The 12,331-nt window shown below is 33.4% G+C and overlaps 1 protein-coding gene across 1 annotated transcript in view; it reads right to left on the minus strand.

Moving 5' to 3' along the window:
• Nucleotides 1–12,331, minus strand: part of ROS1 (ROS proto-oncogene 1, receptor tyrosine kinase) — a 107,207-nt gene that overhangs the window by 76,487 nt on the left and 18,389 nt on the right. Inside the window, exons 8-12 of the mRNA XM_081296146.1 lie at nucleotides 11,311–11,523; nucleotides 10,460–10,570; nucleotides 9,320–9,498; nucleotides 7,167–7,358; nucleotides 3,746–3,846 (exon numbers count right to left, since the gene is read on the minus strand). Of these exons, the coding sequence (XP_081152272.1) occupies nucleotides 3,746–3,846; nucleotides 7,167–7,358; nucleotides 9,320–9,498; nucleotides 10,460–10,570; nucleotides 11,311–11,523 (796 nt within the window). The remainder of the gene's footprint in view (nucleotides 1–3,745; nucleotides 3,847–7,166; nucleotides 7,359–9,319; nucleotides 9,499–10,459; nucleotides 10,571–11,310; nucleotides 11,524–12,331) is intronic.

Genomic DNA, 12,331 nt, shown 5'->3' on the forward strand with positions numbered 1-12,331 from the left:
CATTCCCTCTAAAAACTGGAACAAGAAAGGATGTCTTCCTTCACCACTTGTATTCAATATCGTACTAAAAATCTAACCAGAGCAATTAAAAGAAGAAAGAAGTTAAAGGAAGATGAATAGAAAAAGAATAAAACTATCTCTATTGGCCCATGACATAATTCTATATTTAGAAAATTCAAAAAAAAAATCCACCAGAGAACTTCTAGAACTCATAAATTAATTCGGCAAAGTATCAGGATATAAAATTAACACCCATAAATTAATTGTGTTCCTATATATCAGTGATGAATCAACTAAAATAGAAATTAAGGAAAATATTCCATTCACAATAGCATCGAAAAAATTAAAATATTTGAGAATCAATTTACCAAAAGAGATAAAAGATCTCTAAAATGAAAACTATAAAACTCTAAAGAAAGAAATTGAAGATAACCTAGAATTTGAAAAGATCTCCCACGTTCTTGGATAGGCAGAATAAATATTATCAAAATGGCCATTCTACCAAAAGCACTATTCAGGGCTGGGGTTGTCATTCAGTGGTAAAAAAATAAAATGAAGGTCCATTGACAACTAAAAAATATATTTTTAAAAAATGCTATTCAGATTCAATGCAATTTCCATCAAAATACCAGTCATATTCTTCATAGAAATAGAAAAGGTGGTCATGAAATTTATTTGGAAATGTAAGAGGTCCAGAATAGCCAATGCAATCCTCAGCGAGAAAAGCAAAGTAAGAGGCATCACAATACCAGACCTTAAATTATGCTACAGATCTATAGCAACAAAAACAGTGTGGTATTGGTGCCAAAACAAACATGAAGACCAATGAAACAGAAGATGTAGAGACAAACCAACATAAATACAGTAATCTCATACTAGACAAAGGCAACAGAAACATACATTGGATAAAAGACAGCCTCTTCAACAAATGATGCTGGGGAAAACTGAAAATTTATATTAAACAGAATGAAATTGAACCCTTATCTCTCACCCTGAACTCAAAATGGACCTGTGCCTACTAGAAGAAACGTAGGGTCAACACTGCATCATGTGAGCTTAGGAACTGACTTCCTCAATAAGACTCCTAAAATGCAAGAAGTAAAATACATAATAAAATAAAATAAATAATCAAGAAATGGGACAGAATCAAACTAAAAAGCTTCACAGCAAAGAAAACAAGAGTGTGAAGAGAGAGCCTACAGAATGGAGGAAAAAACTTTGCCACCTGCAAAGATTTAATCAGATGGAGCACTAATCTCCAGATGTACAAAGAACTCAAAAAACTTAACACCAAAGAAACCAAATAACCCAATCACTAAATGGGCCAAGGAACTGAACAGGCCTTCACAGAAGAAAAAGGAGAGAAGGTTCACCGGATTAGACAGGGGGAGTCAGGGGAAGGGAGGGGAGATGAGAATGGGAAAGATAGTAGAATGAATCAGACCTAAACTTTCTTATGTTCATTTATAACTCCACATCATTCACAACCAAAAAAACAGGATATTATACTATGTATGTTTGATATGTCAAAATTCACTCTACTGTCATGTATAGCTGAAAAGAACAAATAAAAATTTAAAATAAGGAAAATACTTTAAACTGAATGACAGCGAAATTTATAGTATACAAATAATATAGTCCTCAAAAGAAACTTATCATTTGAAATACTGAAGCTATCATATCAATATTGAAATATTGAGGAGTGGAATGATATGAAAATGATGACCTTTTCTTTTGCCTTAAAATGTTAGGAAAAGAAGAAGAAATTACACCCAGAACAAATTTTTAAAATGTAAGATTGGAAATTAGTGAAATAGAAAATAGAGAAAATTAACACTACCAAAAGCCAATTATTTGAAAAGAATAAATTTAATAAACACTTGGCAGGAATGATCAATAAAATGTACCAATAAAGGATATTACTACAGATACCATAGGTATTACAATAATGAGAAGATGCTATTAGCCAACCCACACAAAGTGTACAAATCCATGGAAAAAAAATTACAAAAGAAGAAATAAAAACCTAACTATTCCAAATACTTAAAATAACTGAATTTATAATCAAACAATTTTCTATAAAGATAATTCCAGGACCAAATGAATTCACTGGTGAATGCTAAGGAAGAATGAATATCAATTTTATACAAACACTTTCAGAAAAAAATGAAGAGAAAGAAATGTTCCCTAACTCTTATTATATGACAATAACAATGCTTTAGTGAAGTATTCCATAAGAAAATGAATAAAACATATAAATGAGTTTACAATGTATCAAAATGTAAAGCCAATATACAAAAAATCAATTGTATTTATTCAGACTAATAATGAACATTTAGAAAATGGAATATTTTAAATATAATATATAAAGCTTCAAAAAACAGATACTTAGGAATTAATTTAATGAAAGATATTTAAAATTTGTACACTGAAAACTATAAAACACTATTAAGATAAATAAAATAAAATCTAAATTAAATGTAGAGATACCATTTTCATTGATTGGAAGACTCACTTATTTTAAGATATCCATTCTCCCTCAACAGAAAAGAGATTCAAAGTTTTATAAGGCTTTATTCTAAATGATTTTAAAGTTTATTTAGAAAGGCAAAAGATTGAGAATAGCCAAAATAAAAATATTAGGAAATAATAAAGTTGGAAGCCAGGCATGGTGGCACACACCTGCAATCTCAGTCGCTCAAGAGGCTGTGGCAGGAGAATCTCAAGTTCAAAGCAAGCCTCAGCAACTTGGTGAGGTAGTCAAGACAATGAACTATATAAATATAGTACAAACACTTTTAAAAACTGGCAAATTCTTAAGACTATAAACATATATCTGCCTTATCTTTCATTAATTTCACTCCAAAGTATTTATCCAAGTATGCATCCATAAAAAGCCTTTTATAGCAATATTCATACAGTTTTGTACATGAAAACCAAATTTAGTAAGCAATCCAAGTGTTCATTAAGAGAGTAATAGATAAGTAAATCATGGTATGTTCATGCAGTGGATTACTACTCAGTCATTAAAAGAAAAAACTAATATACAAAACAACATTGATAAATTGCAAACAAAAATAATATGTCAAGTAAAAGAAGACAGATACAAAAATGTATGTATTCAGTGGGGGCAGTAGGATTCACTGATAAGGGGCACAAGGAACTTTCTGTGATGACGGACATGTTGCATGTTTTAAAATGCTTCCATCAAAACTGGTATAATAGAATATTTAAGATCAGAATGTAAATATATATTATGCCCAATTTTTAAAAAATATGTAAAAAATTATATAGGAAAAAACACTACTAATATAGAAGATTTAGAGATGCCAAGAAGAGTTATCTTAGTAGAGTTGCTTAGTTTGAGGACACAAATCAAGAAGTTATTTACGTGGTTCTCTCCACTCTTCAGATTTTATTTGGAATATCACAATATGATTTCTGCCTGTACTGAATAATGTGCAGTCCTCTTTGTTAATAAGCAGAACATGCATTTATACATTTCCTGGGCTCTTGATTCATATTCTCTTCAGTGTGTCATAACCCATTCCAGCACTTACAATATCGTATGGTAAAAAGTTGTTTATAAACCTATCTTTCCTCATTAACACGATGCCTGCAACACAGTGGGTAATTTGTAAATACTTGTCAAATGAATGCAAGAATTCTCATACAGTATAGTTTGTCACTAAGGCTCAAGTCATCATTTTCTTTTCAATTATTGTCTTTGAGGGACACTTCTTACCCTTGTCCTCGAAGAATAGCCGTGTACAGGTGAATACATTGATTGTCCTGAACCAACCAATATAGGAGCCCATCACTAAGGTCTAAAGTTAGAGCAATTACCTACATAGAAAATAAAGTAAGAAATTGAACCACACACATTTGAAGTATAATTTTGTGATCACACTTCAATTTTAGATTTCTCTTTAACATCTTTGTAATAAGAAATTCAATGATTTCCACTTTTGTTGAATATAAAATTTATATGATTATTCTTCTTGCTATTGTATTTGAATGTAAGTGGTGGTTTTCTAAAATTCTCAAAGAAGCAGGAAGTATCTGTTATTCACCTTTATATATTTAAGCTCCAGTTGTTATCAAAGTATGATTTTCAGACCAGCAGTAGTTATATCATCTGGAAACTGGTACGAAAACAAATTCTCAACCACGCTCCAGACCTCCTGAATTTGAAACTTTGATCCTGCGTCAAGCCTTGTCTAAAACTAGCCATAACTTTGGACTTTTTAGCCACATGAGGCAATGACTTTTGTTATTGCTTAAACCAGCTGTTCTCAAACAGTGCTGCACATTAGAATCATCAGTGGAATATTTTTAAAACCTATTCTCAGGCTGCATCCTATTAAATTATGATTCCTGGGGATGAAATCCAGTTTCCATTATGCTTTAAAACTCCTCAGGTAATTCCAATGTGCAACCAAGGGTGACAACCAAAGGTTTAAACCATTTTAAATTGTATTTTTCTATTAATTACAACCAAAAACATCCTGATGTACTTGGCAAGAATAATACACTAAGGGTGTTTATGTGTTATAATTAGATGATGATGTGCATGTGAAGTGCCACTTCTAGAAGACATCTGAAAACCACTTCTTACTACTCTAGTCTTCTTGTTGTAATCCGTATCTTAATCTTATGTCAGTTGCCTAGATGAGACCAGAGGAAAGATTACTTCCCCTATGAAACAGGGTACAGACAATAAAAGTTACTATCAAAATGGCCTCCTTTCCCATTGCTATTGTTGTTCTTTGGCTTCACAGATATTTTTCAAATAAACTGAGATTACCAGGAGCCTGACCTCAGGGTAGTGAAGGCCCCTATAAAAGACCCAGAGACTGAGAGGTAGCAGAAGGAATTAAAACGATGACTGCATCTTTAGAAAGTTAACAACAGCCTTTAAACAAAAATAATGAATCAGTGAAAAATAAATACAATAAGGAATTCAATAACTAAAAATACTCTCGTCAGGTTACCATGCTACAAAGAAAGTCATAAGGCACTTGACTGCAACAACCCTTCAGTTGTCATATAAATCACAGCATTCTATCTTCAAATGAATTAAGCCTACCCAAAAGGTAAAAGTCTATTCTGGCAGTTACCAGCCTTTAGGGAGTTGAATCATGTCCTTGCTTCGTTCTAAAAGTAATTTATGGATTTATTTTTCTCAGTTACAGTGAAGTCAAGCTAATCTTGTTTAGTTATTTATGACATGCAGAGTTTTCTAAATTACAAATTAACTCTCCATCTCAAAAAAAAAAAAGTTCTACAAGTCCGTTTGTTAGGGACTTGCAAAGTATTCAAACCATAAATAAATTCAGGTGTTGGGCCATTGCCATTCCTCTGTATCCATCAGCAGCCCCATATTTAAACAGAGTCAGAGGTATTCCATAAATCTTTGGTAGCCATCATTATGTCTAGTGACATCCATATCTTGAAAACAAACTCTTTGATCTAAACTAAAACCTTTATGCTGAAATTTAACCCCATGGTAAAATGTACTCTACACTAAAAGTTGAACTCATCGGATGTAGTAAGAAGTATCTTTTTCACTTTAGATGAATCTCTTATTTCATTCTCCTTTTTCATCATACAGATAATCGTTTTTCTATTAATAATTGGCTGACTTTATTTCCTTATATTTGCTGGAAGAAAGTATCTTGTGTCCAAGTGATAAATCTGAGTGACACAAAGGAAGGGCAGAGAAATGGAAAGCTTTGCTGGGTGCAAAAGGTGTTGCTTCAAAATATCCTCTAGCATTCATGGAGCAGATGGTCAGACATCAAACCATAAAAGCAGAACACAGATTTATAAAGCAGTCACCAGCCTGGAGGGAGGGGGTTGGAGTGGGAATTTAAAGATGCATTTTCCCAATATGTTAAGAAATTTAATGATTTACTCATTTATGGAAACATCCCCACGGTCACTCCGGACCTGGGAGAGGAGACAAGATACTCTTAAAATATTATCCTAAATAGGATTTTGCAAAAACAAAAGTGCTTTTCCTTAGCAATTACATAAAACATGAATGTGTGTGTGTGTGTGTGTGTGTGTGTGTGTGTATTTTTGCATTCAGACTCAAGTGTCTCAAAAATAGAATTAAGGGACCTTTCAATTAGTTGACTAGATTGATCAATCTTCAGATATGGTGTATACATTTCTGTCTCTTTAAAATATCTGGCTATAATCTGTATATACAAATTAGATATCTTTAAATATTCTAGGAATTGTAGCTTATCTATCCTATGGAATTGGGGATCATTTGACTCAATAGTCTGCTAATATATATGTATATTTTTAATGATCTGATATATCTTCTTATAAGTCTCTACAAAAAAAGTCAAAAATAAGAAAAATTTAAGGGATCATATTAAATAAAAATGGTACAAATGTTTTAGTTCTTAATTTTTTTGTAATTTCCAAATTTTCTATAGTGGACATATATTACTTTCTTGATAAAAAAATGAGATTCAGAAATTTAAATAGCTACCTAGGGGTTAGCAAAATAGATTTTTTTAAAAGTAAGTTTTACTTCTAGAAGTTTAGGATATAAAAGTAACATCTATTTTTGAAATATTCCTTTATCTGGTGTATTTTTCAGGTTGCATTACAATATTAAGAGCTTCACATTGGGCATTTACTATGTGCCTGAAACTATCCCACTACAACACATGGATTATCTTATTTAATCTTTAAAATAATTCTAAGAGATAAAATAATAATAATTCCATTTTTTCACATTAAGAAACATATATAGAGAAGTCAAATAATTTGCCTTGGAGTTACACTGTTACTACTCAAAACTGATTAAAAACAACAAAATACCTAATCACCACTAAGAAGCTCTAAAATACTCAAAGTCATTAAGATGATAAAAACACCAAAAAGTTAAGAAGATATTGAACATGGGTCCATTCAAGATTAAAAAAAAAAAACACTACAAAACTCTCCATACTATATTTGAATTTGTATAATCAATTGTGACATCAAATAACACCAATGAAATTTTTGTTTACACCAAAATTTTACTATGGTAGTATTTCCTTTAGGATTGTACCTTAGCTACTCACAATAAGCAGAAACAGTGTTATAACTATAGAACACTACCATTAATATTAAATGATCAGATCTTATTTGTAACTTGTTACCTTTTTCCCAGAAAACCAAGGCTGTGCCTGTAATATAAGGGAACTTTCCCCATTTAGTCTGGTGCTTTCAACAGAGTATAGCGTGGTCCAATAGAGATAGCCACCAACCGAATCCACCACCATGTCATTCACCAGTAGTTTCACATGAGTCACAATGTCTGTGTGACCAGTCAACATTGACTGTCTTTGTATCTACAAAACATAATGGTATAATCAGTTAATGATTTTTAAGTGACTTCAATATTTTTGAATAACTTATTGTAATCATTGTCAAATTGTCCCATTCATCCATCCCTTTATTTATTCAACCACAAATATTTATCAACACTGCATGCTGGGTTATGTTAAGCCTTGGAAACATAATAAAAAACACACACAAATCCTGCCTTCATGGATCTTATTTCCTTTCAGGTCTCTAAAGTGAAGGGAAATAAATTTATTTTGAATCAAAATATTCTGTATTCCCAATTACACATCCAATCAAAACACTTAGGTATAAGAACAGATTTGATTGGATTCCTGAAAAAGATGTGTACATCCTGATAAATGACCTCTTTCCTTACTCCTCTCTTCCTGATATTAATTACTACTATTGAGTAACTATTATATGACAGGCACTGTAGATTTACTTTTATCTTTAAGAAATTTTCCTCCTGTAATCTTCACATTAAGTATATGAGAATTTTTTTCATATATATATATATATTTTTTTTTTTTTCCTTGCAAGTAAACTGAGTTAAACAAAGTTGAGCAATCATCTTCCCTGGAGTTAAGCCATTTCAAAAGAGATAGAGCAAATACTAGAAAACAGTTTTTATATCTACTCTTCCACTCCTTCAAAACTATTTTTAAACTCAATTGTTTTGGAAAGCATTCTGTGAATAACCCCTCTCAACTCTATCCAGCTTGCCTATGTCTGGCACCTGTGAATTTCCCTCTAAATACACACTTTTTGTGTTTCTTTTATTATTTTATATATATCATCTCTTCAAAAGAGCTAGGACAAGTGGCAATGGTCACAAAATGCCAATCATAGTAAAAACCCCTTAATTTTACTCAATAAAAGGATGAATTTTATGGTATGTGAATGGTAGCTCTTCAAGCTGATTTTCTTTTTTTAAGAGCAGGGACATTTCTACTATTGAATTTATATTTCCTACTGTGCCTACTCTCAAGACTATCAACACAATGGTAATATATAAATGATTGTTGAACAAATTAATGAATGGACAAAAAGAACCCTCATAATTAGAAAACAATTTCAGTCCCATATTTTTGATCTGTCAGGCCAGTGTTCTCCTCATTGAGCATCATCCTTTTTCTGCAATAACTGCAAACATGTGCTGAATGTTTTCATTTTACTGCAGGTCTATTCTCCATACCTCTCCACCCTCCTCTGTGTCCCCAGGGGCTGACATCAATGGACTATGTAATCTGCTATATCTTATTCTCTGGATTCTAGTGAGGTTTGGCCAATGGAAATAGCAGATCAGCAGGCAGGAGGAAAGACAGTTGGACACTAATGCCCCCCAGCTCACTCCTTGCCAGACTACACAGCTTGATAGTGGCTGGTTTTCTATGTCTAAAGACATAGTTCATGTCAGCAACTTTCCTACAGCTATAGACCTCTCCAAGTTCTTCCCCTTCTTCACACCTGGGGTTATATCTTCCCACAATTAGCCCAGGGGATGATTTGCTAATCCTTATTCACTTTACCTATCCTCATCTACACTTTTAAGAATAGTCTTTTCACTTAGTTTCCTTTAATCAGTCTTTGGAGTCTGCTATGTTACTGCCAAGATACTGATCCTCAAGTAAACATTTTATTGTATATATTTTAAGATACTAATAAAAATATATAACTAGTACACCAATATCTGTTCTTATCTCTACTCTTCCACTTTCTTCAAAATTATTTTTAAACTAAACTGTTTTAGAAAGCATTCTCTGAATAACCCCTCTCAACTCCTTTCAGCTTGCCTGAATGCACTTTGCACATAAATGTACTTTAAGATCGAGCAGGTATAGAGACAAATATCACATAAATGGTAGCAGAGGTGGTACCTGAGAAGGAAAAAGAGTTAAAAAAAATGCTAATCACTAAAGTGGGTAGGCATTTATTAGAGGATCCAGGATGCCAGGTTTTAACGTACCACATATGTCTTTCCAGCCCAGTAGAGAAAGTGACCCAGCCACTCAAAAGCTAAAGCACCTGCTCCTGCAATGTTGGGTATGTGATAATTCTCAGAGATAACCGTCCCATTCAGCAGCCGCACATAAACGTCACCTTTCACATCACTGTAGTAGAGGCTGTTGTTATACCAATCCATGTCTCCAAACAAAGACAAAAAATCATTAGCAGTTATTCTCATCTATGCCAAAAAAAAATCAGGTGAGTCAACAAATCACACAGACACTGCAGTATAATTTTAAAGCACTAGAATGTCAGAGATCTGTCAAGAATATTTCAATAATGTAAACTAAGAATCTCAACCCCTAGAACTGGGCAGAGGAGCTAATATTCATTGAGCATCCCCTTTATGCCATATATTGTCCCAGGAACTTTACATGTCCTAAAACAAAGCTATGAAGTAGGAATGACTCCCATGTCTAAGATGGCAAATATGAGATACAGCGAGATTAACTCTTCTGTCTGAATCCTCACAGCTAAAAAGAAAGGAAGCCCAGATTCCAACCAACTCCAAAGTATCATCCTTTCCATTAGCACCACTCTACCTCCTAAATCCAGATCCCATGTTAGTAAGAAACATTGTTGTGCTTTTAATAGCCAAGCCATTTGATAAAATAATTAGGTAATTATAGAAGACATCATCTTCAGGCAAAATAAATATTATATCACCTTAGGATGATGAGTTATTTTTCTCCTAGTCAAAACTCCCCATTCTTTACTTAATAATCATCTCTGTCCACAAATTCTTTCTTAAACCTTATTGAGAACTCTACCCAGCAGTTCCTTGCTGCAGTCCTACAGGAAGCACATAGCATATTAATTTAAGAATAGCTGTCGGAGTGGAAATAGGCTGTTCCTATGAGGTGACATTTATTGATTAAAATACAGGAGCAATATATCAAAGACTTCCTGAACTGGTTATACATCAATAAATAACCTCACATTTTGTGAACACAATATCCCTGGCAGTATCACCCAGTCAATATTTTTTTTTCTTTTCACTATTGACCTAGTAGCAAAACCACAATTCTTTTCACTCATTGAATCACTTAGGAAGCCATATGAGGATAAACTTGTCATCTACATAAACAAGGGTATTTACCTGACACATTTCCTATGTCAGAGGATAAGAACTCTCCTGGGCCAAAATTATTTAAAGGTTTACTCCAAAGCCTATCTTCTTTCACAGCCATGATGAATGGTGGTTCAGTAGCTATTTGATGAAATAAAAATAAAAGAAATATCACAGAAACCATGTTTTCTAAGGTAAATGTCTTATAAAATTTCTTTTATAAAGTAAAAGAATTATCAGTATTTTAAAAAATACTATGGAGGAACATCAGTAATTCTATATTCTTTATAGAATTATTTATCTATCATATTAAACATACCTTCTGATTTTTACATAAAGATTTGAAATTGAGTGTGAATAAATTTGTGTGGCAATGTTGCCTCTATGATAGTGTCATGGTCATGGCAGAGTTTTGGTCTGTGGCTACTATCTAAATGGTTCCATTCCAAGTGCCCAGAAGTAATTGTGATAACAACAGCAATAAAAGTGATACAGTGAGCCTTTCATTTCTTTCAGCTAAGAAGATAGAATGTGACATAATTGACATCCCCTAAACTTCTCCCTTAAAGACCTTCAGAGTTCAGAGATGCTATGGCTTAGTAAGCCATGAGAAAGAGGAAACTCATGAAAAAAGAAAATTATTCTGTTTCCTCAAATATATCTTGTAAAGTTTAAAACAGCAAGCCAGAAGCACAAATTTCACACTGTTTTGCTTTCTTTCCTGATCTCAGGTATGTATGTGAGTGTGTGTGAATCCTCAAGAGTTGACACATCTTCATTCTAATTTATTTCAACATATTAGGGGCACAGAATTTTAAAGGACTCTTGGGCTAAGACTCTTTTTGTCAGAATCACTTCCTGTATCCAAAACAGACTCTCACCTGGCACCAGGGTAGTACCCACCGAGGGTTCTGACCAGGGGCCTGGTCCCTTGGGAGAACTTGCTCTCACAAAAACCTTGTATTTTGTAGCACTCTGCAGCCTGGGCACATTAAGCATGGTCCCACTTATGTTTGAGAAAATGTGAGTGATCTCATGAAGGTCTTGTGATGATACTTTCACCTCATACGTCCAGTTCTGCCATGCAGAAGGGCCTAATAAAAAGAGTTCAACAATGTCATTGACCAGGATGACAACAATAAGGGCAAACCAAGAATTGTCAATAAGTTCCTCAACAGCTTCATCTCAAATGAAGAATAATTGGGCAGTAATGCCCATTACTCATCTAACCATCAACATCAATCTGACAAAAAGACTGGGACAGTGCTCATTCCTTCCAAGCCACTCACTTTGCTCTACAGACAGGGCCATCATTCCCACCAGTAAAACTGTCCTTCAGTCAGAGCTATATTGTTGGCCTCGTAGGATTGCAGAAGCATTCTCTATAACACTACCGGATGTAATCAGGCTGTTAATAAAAATGTCTATTGATGAGTCTTCAATATAATTTCTGTGTTTGCATAGTACCTCCAAGAAGCTCAATCAATATGGGGGGAAATTACTCATTGATTCTCAACCATTTTGGAGATATGCAGCACACAGTAATAATTAACTTTGTCTTAAAGTAAAAACATAACCAATGTTTGCTAAGTTTTACTGCTTAGTGGACCAGGGTTGGCAAACTATATAGCCCATAGGTCAAATCAAACCCATTACCCATTTCTGTAAATAAAATTGTACTAAAACATAGCCTCAGTTATTTCTTTACATAATATCTATGACTGTTTTCACATCACAGGAATAGCTGAGTAACTGTGACAGAGACCACCTGACCCACAAAGCTCAAATTACTTACCATCTGGCTCTTCCTTTAGTAAAAAGTTTGCTGAACTCTGTGCTAGATACAGTTCTAAGTGTTCTCCTTCTGTCTCTTAATTTAATCTGTCTGGCAGTCCCATTAAA

This window comes from Spermophilus citellus (assembly GCF_964194105.1).
Source record: "Spermophilus citellus genome assembly, chromosome: 5".
Taxonomy (NCBI): Eukaryota; Metazoa; Chordata; class Mammalia; order Rodentia; family Sciuridae; genus Spermophilus; species Spermophilus citellus.